Raw genomic sequence first — 19,039 nt, forward strand, 5'->3', positions numbered from 1 at the left:
AGGGGAAAAAAATAGGACTTAACATTTTATTGGTGTCGGCTGTAACCGTTATGTTAGGATAGGCGTTAAGTTAAACTAACGTTAACGCCAAATACAGTTATAAATAAGCTGGCACCTGTGCTGGTAGCCTATTATTTCGACTGCGTTGTACCTCGCCACTCACCGGAAACCTTTAACTTTTACAAAATAAACGAAATAGGCCTAACTTTTCTCTTTTTTTTGGCAATATATCCCAAGTAACTTACCTGAAACGCACTCCGTCGACGTGTCTGGACCAAACTGACAGGAGGTCCCGCCGTCTGTGGGCAGGTCTGCGGCCGACTTAAAGCCGACGCACCAGAGACGTTTGATGAGCTGGCACAAATGAGTATCAAATTTGAAGATATTCGCCCATGGGCCGATGCTTGACAGATGTTATAAATTATAGGGCCGACGTCCAACCTCAGGCCGACGTCGGCCAGACGTACGTGTGCTATCTGGGATGGGATAACCCTAACTTTTAGCTGTGTTAACCATTTAATGGGTATAATTTATTTATTAGCCCACCCAACTAATTTGACCACCAGCCGCCACTGCATCAAGTCAATACTGAATAAATAAATGAATGTCCAATACTTAAATAGATAATAATCAATAAATTCAAATATTACTGAGTTGTGTTGTGTTTCTGTGTTGACCTTGGGGAGCATACGTCAGTCCGACTGCCCGAAAGTCCGACGGCTCATTTCTCCGACTACCCATTCTACAGTGTTACGGTTAGGTTTAGGGTAAGGTTAAGGGTTAGGGCTACTTAAGTCGGAGAAGTGGGAGGTCGGACTAAAGGACGCAAAAATAAAGAAATGTATGGTCGGAGAAATGGGTAGTCGGACAGACGTCATGCGCCCGTTGACCTTTGCCTCTGTCCTCGGACCTTTTTGGCCTGTCAATAGGCTACCTTTTCCATTTCTAGTTTGTGCTAATACATTTGGCCTACATGCAAAGGACCCAGAATAAATGGGAAGTAGCATTAAAAAAGGCTGAAAATGGTGATTCTGCAAAAGAGGAATGTTATTCTTAAAACTAGGTGCACATCTCCTGAAACACAATCAACATGTATGCCTAACCTGGGTGAACCCAGACAAACCTGTCAGCAATTTCATTTTGCTTTGCTGATCCATCTGGAGAACCACTCACAAACAGGTTTTTTGGCTTAATGCAATGATACGATGTCAGAGAAGCAACATCTAGCAGCGTTTGCTTGAATGCAACATGGCAGCTATATTGATGATCCAGTGGCTGTGACACTAGACACTCTCAGATTTTCTTAGCAAAACCAGCAGAAGTCCTTAGACACTACATATCTATGGATCCTGCAAAACTACAAAAGCCCCACATTTGTTGGTAGGCTACAGTATGTTTTCTTTTTGGTTTGAGGTCTATCCAACTGGGCACAGAGGTATTTTTGATCTAGCCTATGTCCATTGGTCTTGGAAGTCTGATGTGAATACACCTTCCCCAGATCCATACACAATCTCAGATGAGCTTGAGATGTGGTCTAGCCTTGGCCAGGCTCTATGCCCTCTTTCAACCATGAAGGCAAGGCTCAAGCTCTGCATGAATAGATAAACAACTTACCACATTTGTAAGTTAAAACAACATCTTATGACTTTTCTCTAACGCTGTTACTGTCAATGACAATAAAATGTGCCGTTACTCAAGTCCTGTCACAAAATAATACAAAGTGTACGACGGTACGTTATAGGCTATACCGTGGCTACACTTTTTTTTTTTTCAGTCCATGATTCTCTGACGGAAAAAAAAAAAGGTTCTCAGTGGAGTGGCTGTCTACGAAGGAGTATTAGGGCCAGCCAAAAAAAATAAAAAAATCTGGCACAAGAAAAAAAAAAAAAAGTCAGGTGGAAAAAAAAAATCCGGCAGAAGAAAAAAAAAAAGTCAGGCAAAAAAAAAAAAAAAAAAAATCCGGCACAAGAAAAAAAAAAGCCAGGCAAAAAAAACCAAAAAACTGCAGGCTTGACCACGTACCACTACGGAAGCCGAGAACGGCCAGGTCCGTATAAATTTTTTTTCTCGTGATAACGACTTATTATTTCGTTATCTCGAGATAACAAAGTCCGTTTTCTCGTGATAACGAATTAATTTCGTTATCTCGAGATAACAAAGACCGTTTTCTCGTGATAACGAAATAATCATAGAATGTGTCGTTGACATGGTTGCCATGGTTGCCAGCAACAGGAGGATACTGTTCAGCTCGAGCATGGGGCAGTTAACTTTTCTACTCTAGCCTACTCACTGGTGTGATTATTGTCCACACCAGCTGTCAACAATAACTTACCAGTAAGTTACACTTAACGTTAGTTTGTATAACGTCACTGTGCTGGGTTTATTTAAGGGGGTACCGGCCGGTGGTCCCATCTATCCTGTTTCAGTTAAGCTAACGTTAGCTACTGGCTGCTGCTGTCAGAAATCACAACCTTATCTCGAACCATCAGACACCTGTTGCCTGCGACCACTGACATGTAGGCTAATGTTAATTTGGCAAGACAGCAGTGTTCATGAGCTTTATCTGAGCAGCAACTAGCTAACATTACCTTAGCTGAAGCTGCCATAACGTAGTCTACTCTCATGTGTTTATGCTAACCTGTAGCCCCTTAAATAAACCCAGCTAAGTAAACAAACTAACGTTAAGTGTAACTTACCGGTACTTCATTGTTGACAGCTCCTCAGAGCAGACTAACGTTAGTGGCAGCTCTTGAAGGCTGAAATCAGGATGATGTGATCACATTAATCAGCTCACTGATTTGAGTTCTACACATGGTTTTGGGCAATTATGTAAGGGATAATGTATAGTTCGGAGGTTGTTATGGAGAAATAAACCCCGACAGGTTGTATGGTATGTATGGTTTCATACACATTACACATACATTATCCCGCTTAGAACACGGCCTACAACTAAATCATTCAATAATGTAACACAAAATAATGATAAAAAGAGATTTTATTCATGTAAAATTAGACCGTTGCTCGGGACGCCGCTCTGACCAGCGCAGCACAGAAAAGAGAAAGTATGCAGGATATTTACTTTATGTTTCATTTTTACCGTCATTAAACAGCTTCGGACTAATAGTGATGTTGATAAACGACTTGTAACCTGTTACAGGGAGAGTGGAGGCTCCTAAGTTATTTCCACATCGTGGCTGAAAAGTAAACTTGCATCAGAACCTCTGACCGTGTCACAGCTCCTCTGCTCTCTGTAGCTCCGCGACACAAACGCACCCCATAATCTCTTGTTTATGACAGGTACTACACAAAATACACGTAATGTGTAATCCATCGATCCACTGATTGATTATCAAAGGCTTCAAATGCACGAACGGGAGGAGGCTCAGCAAAACAGCGGCCGTGACCGGACATGCAGAGTCGGCCGTTGCTATGGAGTCCCTAGCAACGGTCCGCTCAGCGGTGGTCTATCGAGAAATAAACACCGCAGAATATTGGTGATTGACCAATCAGAATCGAGTATTCAAGAGAGCCGTGTTCTAACCCATGAAAAACATCTCTTCTGTTACGTTAGATCTGTAGATGTTTCCAACAGACTCGCTTTAGTAGCCTCCTGCTACGAACATACAGCGGCTAACCAGCTGCTACCATGGATGTATTATATAAACCGTCTTTGATTATATTGACCCCATAAACAGAAGCGATTGCACCGGGGAAACATGTTGCTACGCAACCATGTCAACGACACATTCTATGATTATTTCGTTATCACGAGAAAACGGTCTTTGTTATCTCGAGATAACGAAATAAATTAATTCGTTATCACGAGAAAACGGACTTTGTTATCTCGAGATAACAAAATAATAAGTCGTTATCACGAGAAAACGATAATAAAAAATATATTATGGACGTGGCCGTTCTCGGCTTCCGTATACCACAACCATAGACTGTAAAAAGAAAGCGACAAGCGACTGACTGCTCCATGACAGCAACAGAGTGACGGACAGGCTCTTGTAGTAGTATTTGTAAATACTACAAATACCAGGAGAGGAGGAAAGGAGATAGGCCTATCCTGTGTATAGTATTTGTAAATACTACAGGAGGAGGCAGAGACCTGGATCGCGGTGGTCTAGTCACGGAGGTGTCTCCAGTCACGTTTAGTCACGCTAAACGTTAGCTCATATAACGTCTCTGTGTAACTTATAAATGATTGCGTGTGTGTGTTTGTTTTGGGGGGGGGGGGGCAGCCATAGATATGGGGGACAGCAATGAAGAACATGCATTGCTGATTGCTGTACGTTAGCAGCAGGGGTTGGACACGGAAGTGATTCGTGTTTTCATTGTCATACTCCGGCATTGAGTCAAAGTTAATCGGCTTTATTGTTCACTTTTATGGTGCTGCAGAGTTTGGCAGCCTGTCTGTCACTCTGCTGCTGTCATTGAGCCGTCAGTCGCTTGTTGTGGTAGCCTACGTGGTCAAGCCTCTGCAGTTTTCTTTTTTTTGCCTGGCTTTTTTTTTTTTTCTTGTGCTGGATTTTTTTTTTTTTGCCTGACTTTTTTTTTTTATTGTGCCGGATTTTTTTTTTTTTTGCCTGACTTTTTTTTTTTTTTCTTGTGCCAGTTTTTTTTTTTTTTTGCTTACTTTTTTCCCTTGCGCTGGATTTTTTTTTGGGGGGGGCTGTTTTTTTTTTTTTTTGGCTGGCCCTAATACTCCTTCGTATAACTTAGATGTCAAGCTATGATAGCCAGCAGATTTCTGATTTTCGGTGTGTTGTCCGCCTTGGTCTTCCATACAGCAGAGCCGTATGTTGCGTCGATTGAATTAGCTTTTACTTTCACTTTTGATTCTTCAGAAACGACGAGTTCTCTGCTCCCACTGTTCTCACTTTGCTCTCTCACGGAAGAATACAGCAGCAGATCAGGTAGGAGGCTTTTAACACATCAACTCCTATGTGGATTTATAAACACCTTTAACCGTCTTTATTCGACGCACTTTAGGCTAATAACCAAATCTTGTTTTCGTCAGTGAGGTCATGGCTGACATGTCCGACAACACTCCCGTCTCTGACCAGGTAAGAAAGGCTAGTAGCCTAGGTGTTTTGGGGACTGCTCCGTTTAGTTCTCAGAGAACTGGACTCAGTACTGACCCGGTCTGTTGTTGTCAGGTGAGCGGTGGTCTGGAGGAGGCCAAGAAGGAGCTGGAGGTGTGGAAGGTAAGAGGCCGAGTGATGGCAGCAAAGTCTGCTCTCAGCTCACTCACACTTCCTGACCCATATATGAAAAACAACAGTGCTAGTGTTTTTATCTTTTGTTTGTCTACCAGCAAGCACTATTAATTCGTTATTCTATCCAGCAGACAGAGCACAGTAGTTGTTAAAGTATTTTTTTTATGTATTAGCCTATGTATTTTATTTTTTGTATAATTAGAATGTCCTGTTTCTCTCGTATGCTAAATTCCCCTCAGGGATAAATAAAGTAGCCTACAACCAAGTAATACTTCTATTGGAGTAAAAGTAGCCTACCAGAAGTGACATGTTGTTACAGTGATACTAAAGTTAAAGGGATAGTTCAACATTTTGGCAAATTGGCCCATTGCCATAATCGCTATAGTCATAGCAGTAGGTTCATTACCTTTAATTGTAGGTGTAAGCTATTTTCAGTACGGCGGAGCGCAGCAGCAGGCTGCTCAGAGCTACGCTATGGAGGCTAAGGGAATTTCTTGGTTTCCCTCATTAAACTCATCAAATTCAACATCCCAAAACTCCACAGCGCTTTTGTAGACAAGTTGTGACCTGCACAACCACCACGCTATGAGATAATGACGGAACGATACGAAACAGAGCCGTTTTCGAGGTAAATACAGGGTAAATACAGAGACTGCTTGCTGAAAAACTGTCCCTGAACGCAACGCGCATCAGCGGTTTTGTATTAATTTACCTCGAAAACGGCTCCGTTTCGTATCGTTCCGTCATTATCTCATAGCGTGGTGGTTGTGCAGCTCACAACTTGTCTACAAAAGCGCTGTGGAGTTTTGGGATTTTGTATTTGATGAGTTTAATGAGGGAAACCAAGAAATTCCCTTAGCCTCCATAGCGTAGCTCTGAGCAGCCTGCTGCTGCGCTCCGCTGTACTAAAAATAGCTTACACCTACAATTAAAGGTAACGAACCTACTGCTATGACTATAGCAATTATGGCAATGGGCCAATTTGCCAAAATGTTGAACTATCCCTTTAAAGTGTAGTGTGCGAGAGGGTTCTCTTGTCCTTTGAGCGATATTATCATAGGCTATATGACATATCATGGTGGGGTTATGAGCATGATAAACACTGCTCAGGTTATTCTGATAACTGCTGCAGTTAATGGAGGTGCAGCGATTATATGTAGATGTAATAGTCAGAATTTGAACATTTTTATTGATCCCCAGATCAAATAGGATATTGTAGGTCACAGTTGCACCTCAAGAATGGAAGCTGAACTGTGATTCACTGACAATTGATAAATTAAATATATATGAAGATATATAAACATTAAAAGAAACACTAAACTTAACCTGCTGTCAGTGATTTTCAAACATTACATTTGTTTTTATTTTAGTGCAAACTAAGTATAGTGTAGTAGCCTATATTAAAGGGATAGTTCACCCAAAATTCAAATTTCACTCATTATCTACTCACCCTCATGTTGACTAAGAGCTGTGAGAATTTTCAGAGTCCTCCGTGCCTTCTTTGAGTTACAGGGGGGTCCGCATAGCAGTATTTGTCCATATAATTGTTGTCAATGGATACCAACTTTCTTCGTCCAAAAAGACACACCAAAAACCATCCAAATACCTCCATAGTGCTCGTCTGTAATGTCCCTCTTGTATTGAAGCCCCGACATGAGAAATTGTTCCGCCGGTCAGTGCAAAGCACGCGAGATTTGCACACAGGAAGAGCAGTGAACCGAGACACTGGGAGCTTCCACTCCAACAACTTCTCATGTCGGGGCTTCAATACAAGAGGGACATTACAGACGAGCAGTATGGAGGTATTTGGATGTTTTTTGGTGTGTCTTTTTGGACGAAGAAAGTTGGTATCCATTGACAACCATTATATGGACAAATACTGCTGCACAGACCCCCCCGTAACTCAGAGAAGGAACGGAGGACTCTGAAAATTCTCACAGCTCTTAGTTGACATGAGGGTGAATAGATAATGAGTGAAATTTGAATTTTGGGTGAACTGTCCCTTTAAGAATAACTAAATACATGATTGATAACTGTATGCTGACAGGAGTGAACTAAATTCCTGGCCCAGTTTATGTTGAGGGACAAGCTGTGACAGTCTGTGGTGCATCATGGTGGAGTTAGTGTATCTGTGCTTGACCAGCACACTGCAGGGGTTGGGGGACGTTGTCCAGGATGGTGTTGTAGACACTACAGAGGAGCCGAACCATCAACCCATCCCACTGCACCCCGCCTCTAAACCTGACCTTGTGCTAAATGTTGTCTGTCATAGTCAGGAAATGGACTCCTCCTGTTTTATTTGTTGTTTTGTTTATTTGTTTATTTAATGGGGGTCATCATGTTGATGAACATCAGTATGAAAAACACAATGTCAACATGCTAGATTCTAAAAAAAAACAACAAAAAAAGATGATTTACATCTGCTGTCCAAGTATCAATACACAAACACAAATAGATAGAGACAAAGAAAAGACAGATGTCACATGCTGCTTACTGAGATGTGTGATCATAGATCTGGTTTGAATTAATGTTTGAGAAAAGTCTTGAAGGTGGGACAGGTGGGACATGTAGGACACTTCTTTTTTGCATGTACCGTAGCTTTGTGAAACTGGAAAAGTGCTGGACTAAATGCAAGTCCATTTACCATCTATGTCTTAAGACTAAAGTGGAGAAAGCTGATGATACGAAATCCGGGCTCACTGTGGAAAAACTGGAGGGAGATGAAGCCAAGGAGGAGGCCAAGAAGCAGATGAACGATTGGCTGACAAAGCTACGAGGCTGTCAGGGGGACTTCGAGCAGAACCTGAGCGCAGTGCAGGTAGGTTTACCTTCAAGTCTGAAACATCTGCAGGAGAAATGAGACAGGCATTCATCTCTACTTTGTCTCACTCAGGATGAAGTGGAGAAGTTTGCCAAACGCAAACAGGATTTGCTGGACAAACTGAAGAGATGTCAGGCTGAGCTGGAGGCTAAGAGGGCTGAGTCCACCAAGCTGAAGCAGAGATTCAAGGTGAAGCGTCGCACGACTGTGCAGGAGCTTTTCAGCAGCCTTCCTCTTCCTCTTCCTCTTTACAACACAATAGGGATGTCACGATTATACATTTTCTTGGTACGATTATTGTCAGAGAAATAATCACGGTGTTACGATTATCACGATTATTATGCATTAATTAATTTCACAACACTATGAATGTGTAAAATCAAATATAGTTATTATATTACTCATTGTTTACACAAAATATTTCAAGTATCTATTAAAGCAGAAGTAAGTGGTCCGGTCGTTTTGGCTAATGCTGCGTTCCAGGCAGGCTTTTGAAATCGTAAATTACAGCTTCAAGTCACAACTTACGACTTTGTAGCGTTTCAGGCAACCCACTCGTGTTTTTCCGACCTGTTTTACCAGTGAAAGTCACTATAACGGCCACTCGTAACTTCCGACCGGTGAACTCGTACCAGATCGAACTGGTACCACTTCACGGTCGGAAAAATACGAGTTTCCTTGAACGCACCATAACAGTCCTCGTCCCTACGTCGCCACATTCACGGCGTCCCTTGGCTGCACACACAGCCCTGCATGCCGTTCTCTCTCCTCATTGGATAAAAACTGTAGGATACGATAAATGTTTTCTCCTCGGCTCAGAGCAGAGCAGAGTGACTGACAGACCCGTGTTTCAGTCCAAACACTCTATGTAAGTGATTGCTGTCGGAAGATATAACTATTTAAGACTTATATTAACACAAATATATCACTTACTTCTGCTTTAATATATGACCAATTATTAATCCCCAGGGGTAGTGTTTGAAATATTCAGGTCATAAACTATTATTAATACCAAATGTTTATGTTTATTTTAATCATTTTTTGTTTTGTTTTGTTTTGCTTTTTTTTATTAAAAATGACACGCTAACATTTAATTTCCTACTAATTCAATGTTACGTTAGGTAAATGGACCAGTATCTGTGCATTTACCTTTATTTTGGCGCACATCTGCCAATATGGTTCCAACATAATCTTTTTTGAGAAGTGACGGTATTTACTGTAGGAATCTTTACGATTAAATAATTGTGGCGTTTAATACCGCGATTAATTGTGAAAACAAGTAATTGTGACATCCCTACAACACAATAAATCTTGATCATTTGACACATCTCTGAACCATAATGGTAACATCCTGCTGTCTAGATCTCCGCCCAGATTCCAGACACAGAGGTGAGGTTCAGCGCTCAGGACAGAGAGGAGGCCGACGACGACAGTCTGCCAATCAGAGGAGTGTTCACCATCAGCCAGCGCTCCACTGTGTCCCTGAAGGGAGGACAGGCTCTCATCACCTTTGAGGAGGAGAAAGGTACACTCACCTTCATCACTGAGTCAGAGACTGTAAGCAGACAGGAGAGTGAAGTGTTAGTGCAGCTAAGTGAAGGGCTCACAGGGCGTGTTAGGACCGACCGGCTGGGTCACATTACACATGTTTATGAAAGCTAGATAAGTCTGACTCATACTGAAACTGATGAGAGCAGCTGACCTGCATTCAGCCAAGTGTCAGCTGCTTCCAGCTCTTTACTGTAACTGACTGCTGGCTGTTGTCCGTCAGTGCCTTGGGGACAGGCTCAAATTGAACTTGGGTTGTGTGCAGCTCTGACCTGAGATATTGACACTTCTGACCGCAAATGTTTGGGTTTATAGAATAGAATAGAATAAACTTTAATGTCCCACAGAGGAAATTTGTTGTGGACTCAGTGCATGGTAAAAAGCTGCCTTAATATACATAAAATACATAAATGACAGCTGAGACGTACATGTACACACACACTCATGACACACCCAGTTAAGGGTTAAAAAAAAGATTAAAAAGTAAACAAATAAACAAACAAACAAACAAACAAGCATCAGTTATTGCACATCTCCCAGATAAAAAATAAATAAATAAAAACAAGAGTTATTGCACACCTCCCAGGCCTCAGTGTACACCATCTACAGAGCTATTCAAAAGTTTGATGGAGATGGGTACGAAAGAGAATTTAAAACGATTCAGTCTGCATTTAGGGAGTCTATACCTTTTACCGGAAGGCAAGAGCTCGTAGTTTTCTAGAAGGATATGGGACGGGTCTGACAAAATGTGTGTCAGATCATGTTAAAAGATCAATATCTAAACACAGGGATTTAGGCTGGGTCTCATTCATGAAACGTGAGTAAATCTGTGTGTAGATTTGCACATAAAAGCTCACTCTACTAAAACTCTACTCCGGATTCATGAACGGTGCGGGAAACTCAGATTTGATCGTAAACACGTGTGTAACTTCATGAATGCCAACCCATCGTAAACTAATGGTGCGTTCCAGGCAGGCTTTTTAACCCGTAGTCACGACTTCAAGTCACCAGTTATGAGTTTGTAGCGTTCCAGGCAAGTTACGAGTTACTAACTGGGAACTGGGAGTAGATCGATCTAGTACGAGTTCACAGGTGGGAAGTTACGAGTTTGACTGTACGTTCTAACGGGTAACCATAGGAACAGGTCGGAAAAACACGAGTTACGGGTTGCCTGGAACACACCATAACAACACGCCCCCGGTGATCAGCAATTAGCATAGATCTCCATACATGAAACGCCATATAAGGATATCCTGACCACCATATTAGGAGGTAGGTGCATCCTGTTCACCTGCGGCCATGACGCAAACGAGGAAAGAGGGAGAGAGAGAAAAAAAGAGAGATCACGGATCAAAGTCATTTTGGGTGAAGTGGAGTCCAGAAAAAATATTTAATTCTCTTCTGTTAGTAGTGGTGTGACTGGGACAGGTCAAAGGCTGGAGGGAAGAAACAGATTTAGTGAATTAAGTAGGCCTAGGCCTATCCTTGGTTGATTAAAGAACCGTTTAAGGAGTAAAGCCAGAATAGTTCGATATGAAACATGAAAAAAAAAAAAAAATACACACAACTACAGAGCTACAGCAGTGACGGGAGGGGGAGGTTCTTCACAGCCTCAGCTGTAGAGGAGCATGGTTGTATCAACACATGAAGTTATATAGGCAGGTTATATTGTTACAGAAGCACCAGCCGTCTGTCACAGCTCCATCCAAACCGGTGCCGACTGCGCTGCTGCGCAGGGTGAAGTGTGCGCCCACCGAGCCTGTACTGTAGCAACACAAAAAACTTTTTTCCGGTTTTATATCAGATTATTATCATCATAAGATGGAGCCTTGACGTGTTTTGCGTGTCCGATCCCTAAAACGTTACTCTCTCAAAATATTTCTAATTGTTTGTCATGTTTAAATGACGTGTTTCAAAGGCGTCGGCGTATTTTGAACATGAGAGAGAGTAATAAGGATTAAAATTGTAATTTTCAACAGTGACAAGCAGTATTTATTTGCATTCCTACATTTACACAAGCGCTACACACAGTCCGGAGCAGGTGTAGATTTTGTGAGTAGCTACGAAAAAATCAGCACTACTAAAAGATTGATGAATGCGGAAATCCACGTAAATTTGCGCTGCACAGGGTTTACACACAAATCCGTGCAGCTCACGTTTCATGAATGAGACCCAAACAAGGACACAGTAGAGAGCACCCTCATATGAGGATGTGGTTTTTAATAAGACCTGGTTGGAGGAACCACTCTATAAAAGCACTGACTTGTTGTGTGACAGTGATGCAGCTTCTTTTTTTTTCTTTTTCTTTAATGGAAACAGGCAATAGCATACACAATGTATATACTGACAATACACTGACCAAATACACTGACCAAAAACAGACAAACAGAAAACAAAGGACAGAACAAACTTGACAACATAATACAACAGCACCAAAACAGGACAGAAAAGTTTAAAAAAAAAAAGAAAAAAAAAAGGGACAAGACATTTACTCAAACATAAGTGTTTACCATTTTTTGTTATCCGTTTCCACCTTATCTTGATGCAGCTTCTTAATGTAGTAGTAGTACTCAGTCTGTGTCAGGTATGGTCAGGTACAAAGAGGAGGGACAGCATCATCCAGGTCCAGAGACTTTATCCCTGTCACTGATGTGGTACAGAGACTCACATCTGTCCAGCTTCAGTATGTGTTGATGCTCAAACAGCAGGAGTTCACCACATTCTTCAAGACATAGAAGAACAGTTGCCCCAAAGCCAACTTTGAGATAATTACCATTATTGTGGAAACAGCAGCACAGTGATGAAGAGAGACATAAACATGTGTCAGGTGAAGCAGTTTGTGTAGATGAGGTTGAGCCAGCAGGGAGCGCTGCTGCTGTGGACACATGAAGAGACAAGTAGAAGAGGAACAGACCCACAGTGACTTTCATCCGGGGCCGGCTCTACGCAGGGGCAAGAGGGGGCAGTGCCCCCTCAAATAAATGTCTTGCCCCCTCAAATCCAAATTTTAGAAGTTGAGAAAGCACATTTTAATATACTCAAAAAATGTGTATATTACCAAAGAGAAAGAAGTTAAGTTGGGGGTTCAGACATCCCTCTATCTAGACATGCCGGTAGTCCGACACTTTTTGATACCGCTATTCCGACACGTCGTCTTTTTTTTTTTTCTTTTCTTTTCTTTCTTTTCTTTTTTTTTTACGGCTGCGATACCCAGGCGCGTCTCTCTCTCTCTTGATGAGGGAGTGATGTTCTTAATCTCAACAACTAAACTATCAAGTCACAAACAAAACTGACACACATGATAAACAAACAGCAGTTTGTTTGTCAAGTTAACCTGTCACCTTCAGCACCACGGACAGCGCGGCGGATGAGCCGCGGAGAAGCTGCAACTGTGAGCGTATGGGCTCTGGGCTTAGGGCCTGGGGCCTCATTTATCAAAACTGTAAGTAAGCAGTGTAAAACTGCTGCTACTAAATGTTTTGCTTAGGCCTACGGCGAAAAGACACCCAAAATATTTACACCTTTTTCAGATCTATCAAACTGTGCGTGCACAACTCTCCGCAATTTCTCTTTGATAAATCACACTGGATCCAAGAATGGTGCGCAGTTGCGCACGTGAACACACCTCCGTCCCCGGAACGTCTAGACACAACCATATATGGTCAGCACGTGCATATTAATTGACAGTGACAACGAAGACAACGGGCGGAGGGCGGGGGAAAGAAAGCGAGATAGCTACACGGCATCTCTACTGTCTCTCTACCTCATCTCTACTGGACTCGGTTTAGGTCATTTTGGAGTGCACATGGCTGTGACAGTGACAACGAAGACAATGGGCGGAGGGCGGGGGAAAGAAAGCGAGATAGCTACACGGCATCTCTACCTCATCTCTACTGGACTCGGTTTAGGTCATTTTCCATTACAGCTGAGTCCTTCACAGTTCCTCCTCAGGGCCGCGTTGTCTCACTCTTTATTCTCTCGTCAGCTCCAAACACACGACACGTGCACCTCGTTAACTCAGGTGACAGAATAATAACAGTGACAACGAAGACAACGGGCGGAGGGCGGGGGAAAGAAAGCGAGATAGCTACACGGCATCTCTACTGTCTCTCTACCTCATCTCTACTGGACTCCATCCATCCATCCATCCATTGTCTGCCGCTTATCCGAGTCCGGGTCGCGGGGGCAGCAGTCGGAGCAGGGATCCCCAGACTTCCCTCTCCCCGGACACTTCCTCCAGCTCTTCCGGGGGGACCCCAAGGCGTTCCCAGGCCAGCCGAGTGACGTAGTCACTCCAGCGTGTCCTGGGTCTTCCTCGGGGCCTCCTCCCGGTGGGACATGCCCGGAACACCTCACGAGGGAGGCGTCCAGGGGGCATCCTATACAGGTGCCCGAGCCACCTCAGCTGGCTCCTCTCGATGTGGAGGAGCAGCGGCTCTACTCCGAGCTCCTCACGGGTGACAGAGCTCCTCACCCTATCTCTAAGGGAGCGCCCCGCCACCCTGCGGAGGAAACTCATTTCGGCCGCTTGTATCCGGGATCCAGTTCTTTCGGTCATGACCCAGAGTTCATGACCATAGGTGAGGGTGGGAACGTAGATCGACCGGTAAATCGAGAGCTTCGCCTTTCGGCTCAGCTCCTTCTTCACCACGACGGACCGATACAATGACCGCATTACTGCGGCCGCCGCACCGATCCGCCTGTCGATCTCGCGCTCCGTTCTCCCCTCACTCGTGAACAAGACCCCAAGATACTTAAACTCCTCCACCTGAGGCAGGAACTCTCCCCCGACCTGGAGGGTGCAAGCCACCTTTTTCCGGTCTACTGGACTCGGTTTAGGTCATTTTGGAGTGCACATGGCTGTGACAGTGACAACGAAGACAACGGGCGGAGGGCGGGGGAAAGAAAGCGAGATAGCTACACGGCATCTCTACCTCATCTCTACTGGACTCGGTTTAGGTCATTTTCCATTACAGCTGAGTCCTTCACAGTTCCTCCTCAGGGCCGCGTTGTCTCACTCTTTATTCTCTCGTCAGCTCCAAACACACGACACGTGCACCTCGTTAACTCAGGTGACAGAATAATAACAGTTTCAGTAGCTGCAGATCAGTGTGCGCTGCTGCCGGTGTGTTTTTAAACTTGGAGGCAGCGCAGGAATTTCACGAGGGCCACGAGGGCCATGGCCCTCGTGCCCGTCCGATTTGGCCTTGTGCCCTTGAAAAAAATATCTGCCCTAAGGCCACAGTGGCCTTGATGCCCCACCCGCACTGCCCCGGTTGATTTTGCGGTTTTCTCCGTTGCCTCTTTCCTATCAACACGGCTTTGACACCTGCGTCTTTTAAGAAAGAACAATGCGTATTTTGCTGACATTCTGGCAGCAGCATCATCAGGGGTGGGTTTGATTCGAGCCTGGCATAAACCGCTCGGGCGGGCTATAACAACAGTTTGATGACCAATCTATCACCGGCCAACCAGGTGACTTCATCAAACACCCCCCACCCACCGAACCAATCATGTGGCTGGAAAAGAGCCAACACGTGCTAAGTGTTTGGGCTGCTACAGCTGTGCACGTCAGCAGAGGAACACCGCTGGTAAAAAATAGAAAAAATAAAAAAAGAGTTTTGCCTCGGAAGAAAATGTGAAGGAGTCAAGGAGAACTCGGATGACTGACCGTGAAAAGATGCGTGGTGCGTCATTAACTCTGAAGTAACGCTAAACTTTCACAATGGAGACGCCAGACAGCTGGAGTGGACCGACGTCCGGCCGCGTTCACCCAACAAGCGGACGCGGTCACGGTGCGGCCGCTCTGCTGCTGCTGCTCAGCCCAGAGCGACTGTTGTGTTCACACCGACACAAACGCACTGCACTCAGGCGTAAAGATCAACTGTGCCGACCTGAACACTGCCCAGACCCAGGCAAGCTACTATACTAACATCTGTTTTATTTATATGATGTTGTATAATGTTCATCATTACATCTGTCATGTTTAATTTTTGACAGGAAAAAAAAAATCACAAAATAACCTTCTGATAACTTCAAATCTCACTTGTGCCAATAAGGGAATATTTAAGCTTGACCAAATAGTGATTTGAGTTAGCCTATATCGTGATATAAATTGATGTCAACTGAAAAAAATTATCGTGATAGGATTTTTTCCTCATATCGCCCAGTGCAATAGTGAACAAGTAAGATAGGAATTTCAAAACATAGCTGCATAGGACTGGACCCTTGTGCAAAAAATTAAATGCATAAATGAATTTAAAGTAGAAAATTTCTGGTTTGCTTGAGCCCGTTTTATGTATTAATTTAACAGATACCGGTAGTTAGTAAATTCATTAAAGACGTGGATTTAAAATCATTGTTTTATTTTATGGTCTTGCTGCCCTGGCTTTTGGCCTTTGTGCCCTCAAAAAATTGACAACACGAAAGGCCAAGTTAGTGGCCCTGCCCCTAAAATGACGAAATTCCAGGCCTGCTTGGAGGGTTTGTTTTTTCTTCTCTAATAGGCCTATGTATTTGTGTATGAGAAACAGTGTCTCAGATGAAAAAAAAAAGAATCAGAAGGACACGTCTGACTATAACGTAGCCTAATCAATCAATGTCGGAAAAGCGGAAAGTTTGAAAAATAGTAAAGTGCCGCTACTCCGACAATGAAAAAAAAAATGTCGGAATAGTGGGACGCTTGAAAAATAATGTTAATGCCGCTATTCCGACAATTAGAAGTCAATGTCGAAATAGCGGCATGTCGGAATAGCAGCATGTAACCTACAAATTGACAAAATGATCTGCAGTAGCACAAAAATCCGCCGAAAAAGGTTGTTCTTTTCTAAAATGTTCTGTTCCTTTTTCCTTTTTTTTTTTAGTATTCATAAGACTACCTTTCAGTTTTGTAAATCTTGACCATAGTAGACCCCCCCCCCCCCCCCCTCTTCTCAGAGTACACCAGAATGCTTCACTCACATTTCAAAATCACAAAGATTTTCTGGGGGGGATACCCCCAGACCCCCCTACAGGGGTTTAGCTACTCACCTTTTTCACCCCCTCTGGGTTTGCAATGCATCTTCAGGTATATGCACCCCCCCCCATATAATGTGGCTCTTTGCAATACGACAGTAAAAAATTTGTGGTTGGCCACCCCGGCCCCTAGTTGGACAGGTCTGAAGGTAGAGGCCTGACAAAGTGCAATCCACTTCTCCAGGTTGGGGTTGGACACATAGCCAACAACCCAATTCAATTAAGTTACTGTAAGCACAGACAAAAAAAAGTGCTGGAGCATGATGTGTTCACATGATGCCCCCTTCACATTTCTGACTGCCCCCTCATATATGCCTGCCTAGAACCGGCCCTGCTTTCATCAGTTCATTACCAGTGACACTGACATATTAAATCTCACTGTCACCTCCTCTGTCATGCTCTTGTTCTCCAGTGGCCTCGCAGATCCTGAAGATCGCCAAGTGCTCTGTTTCCTGTGACAACGACAAGAAGACTCTGGGAGTGAAACCAAAAAAAATAAAAATGGATCCTGTCGTCAAGTTTGAGGTAGTTGTTCTACCTACACACACATACAATGTCTCATGTGTCACAGGTACTATAGACATTCGGCCTTGCACCTACAGTATGTTTTATACATTCTTCACACAGCTCTTAGCAAAAATAGAAGAAGAGAAGAGTGATGTCTTATTCACAGTGGTCTTCTCTGTGAGGAATAAATCAGAATCCAGTAACCTACAAGCCCTGGAGATTTGAGTTTTTTTTTTTTTTTTTGAACCGTCTGTTTATTGAGTTTTACATATTACAAAAACAATAGTGTTCTGATTACAGATCTAAATACAGTATACCCCAGAACAGATATCACCCCCCCACCCCCATCCCTCCGGCACCCAGCCCCAACAGATGGACATGCATAGGTAAAAGTAAATTAAGGACAAACGAAAGAAAAAAGAAAAAAGAATAATAATAATTATGATAGAGGAAGAGAAAAGGTAGGTAAATAAATAAGCAAATGAATAAATTAATGTATGAATACATAAAAAAAAAATAATAATAACAGTTGTAATACTCAATAAAATAAATAAATAAATAAATAAATAGACTAATAAGATCAATAGGGAAACATAGATATCTGAGTTGGCAGGTAGTAGGAAATATAAATCAATTAAAAATAATTAAATAAGTTAGTAATAATAAAGAATATATAATAATAATACAAAGAATATATACACATACACACACATACCCATATATACAAACAGTGAATGAGTAAAAAATAATAATTCAAAAAAGAAAAAGAAAAAAAAAAAGGAAGGAAAAAAACAAAAACACAGGCTCGGCATTGCAGTACTCAGTTCACAGTGATCGGACATCTTGTGCTATTAACATAAGACAGAAAGGGATTCCAGGTCTTCTCAAATAAGACATCCTTTCCAATCAGAGTCAGTCTAATTTTTTCTAATTTAAAGGTTCATGAGGCAAGAAATGCACATGCGTTTTAAGTTTTTTACTGCTAATGGGCGATGAAGCGTTCAAAACCAAAAAGAATGAGCCCACCCGCGTATCTCTCCGTTGCCTTGAACAGGCTGTGTGCTGCATAATGCGCTGCAATTCTGGGTCCGAATTTCCCGCGCTGTCCGCGGATGTGACGTCATATGACGCTGCATGCGCGTTCTCGACAGCTTCGGCTTTCCAGCGCTTGCGACCAGCGGTCGGCGGTTGTCTTGCAGCCTGAATAGTCATGTGAGCAGCGAGTAGAGAAATAACGTCACTTTTTTAAAATTTTAATATTTTTTCATGCGAGAAAGTGACAGTTTAGTACGGAAGCCCTAAAGGGCCAAGTCCGTATACATTTTTTTATTATCGTTTTCTCGTGATAACGACTTATTATTTCGTTATCTCGAGATAACAAAGTCTGTTTTCTCGTGATAACGAATTAATTTATTTCGTTATCTCGAGATAACAAAGACCGTTTTCTCGTGATAATGAAATAATCATAGAATGTGTGGTTGACATGGTTGCCTAGCAACATGTTTCCCCGGTGCAATCGTTTCTGCTTACGGGGAAGTAGCAGCTGGTTAGCCGCTGTATGTTCGTAGCAGGGGGCTACTACGTATTAACTGACTCGCCGCTCTGTGTGTGTGTCGCGGTGATAATTTAACCGTGAAAAGTAGGCTACAACACACACAACATAACGTTACAGCCGCAGTGTTGTGAGTGAATCATGTCGGGACAACCAGGCTTCATGAACCCGCTTCACAGACCCCGGTGCTTGGCCGCCGCCGCTGCTCTAGTGGCGGCCGGGCACCGGCTACAACACACACAACATAACGTTACAGCCGCAGTGTTGTGAGTGAATCATGTCGGGACCAGAGCGATTGCTGGTCTGGACAACCAGGCTTCATCAACCCGCTCCACAGACCCCGGTGCCCGGCCGTAGGTGGCTCACACACCCGGG

At 43.2% G+C, this 19,039-nt stretch overlaps 1 protein-coding gene across 1 annotated transcript in view; it reads left to right on the forward strand.

The window, feature by feature from the left end:
* Positions 1-4,830: 4,830 nt before the first annotated feature.
* Positions 4,831-19,039, forward strand: part of nmi (N-myc (and STAT) interactor) — a 66,389-nt gene continuing 52,180 nt past the window's right edge. The window contains exons 1-7 of the mRNA XM_085765408.1: positions 4,831-4,919; positions 5,024-5,069; positions 5,163-5,210; positions 7,882-8,040; positions 8,116-8,232; positions 9,406-9,568; positions 17,018-17,130. Of these exons, the coding sequence (XP_085621534.1) occupies positions 5,031-5,069; positions 5,163-5,210; positions 7,882-8,040; positions 8,116-8,232; positions 9,406-9,568; positions 17,018-17,130 (639 nt within the window). The 5' untranslated portion in view covers positions 4,831-4,919; positions 5,024-5,030. The remainder of the gene's footprint in view (positions 4,920-5,023; positions 5,070-5,162; positions 5,211-7,881; positions 8,041-8,115; positions 8,233-9,405; positions 9,569-17,017; positions 17,131-19,039) is intronic.

Source organism: Trachurus japonicus, chromosome 21 (assembly GCF_045865225.1).
Source record: "Trachurus japonicus isolate A0001 chromosome 21, Traja_1.0".
Lineage (NCBI taxonomy): Eukaryota > Metazoa > Chordata > Actinopteri > Carangiformes > Carangidae > Trachurus > Trachurus japonicus.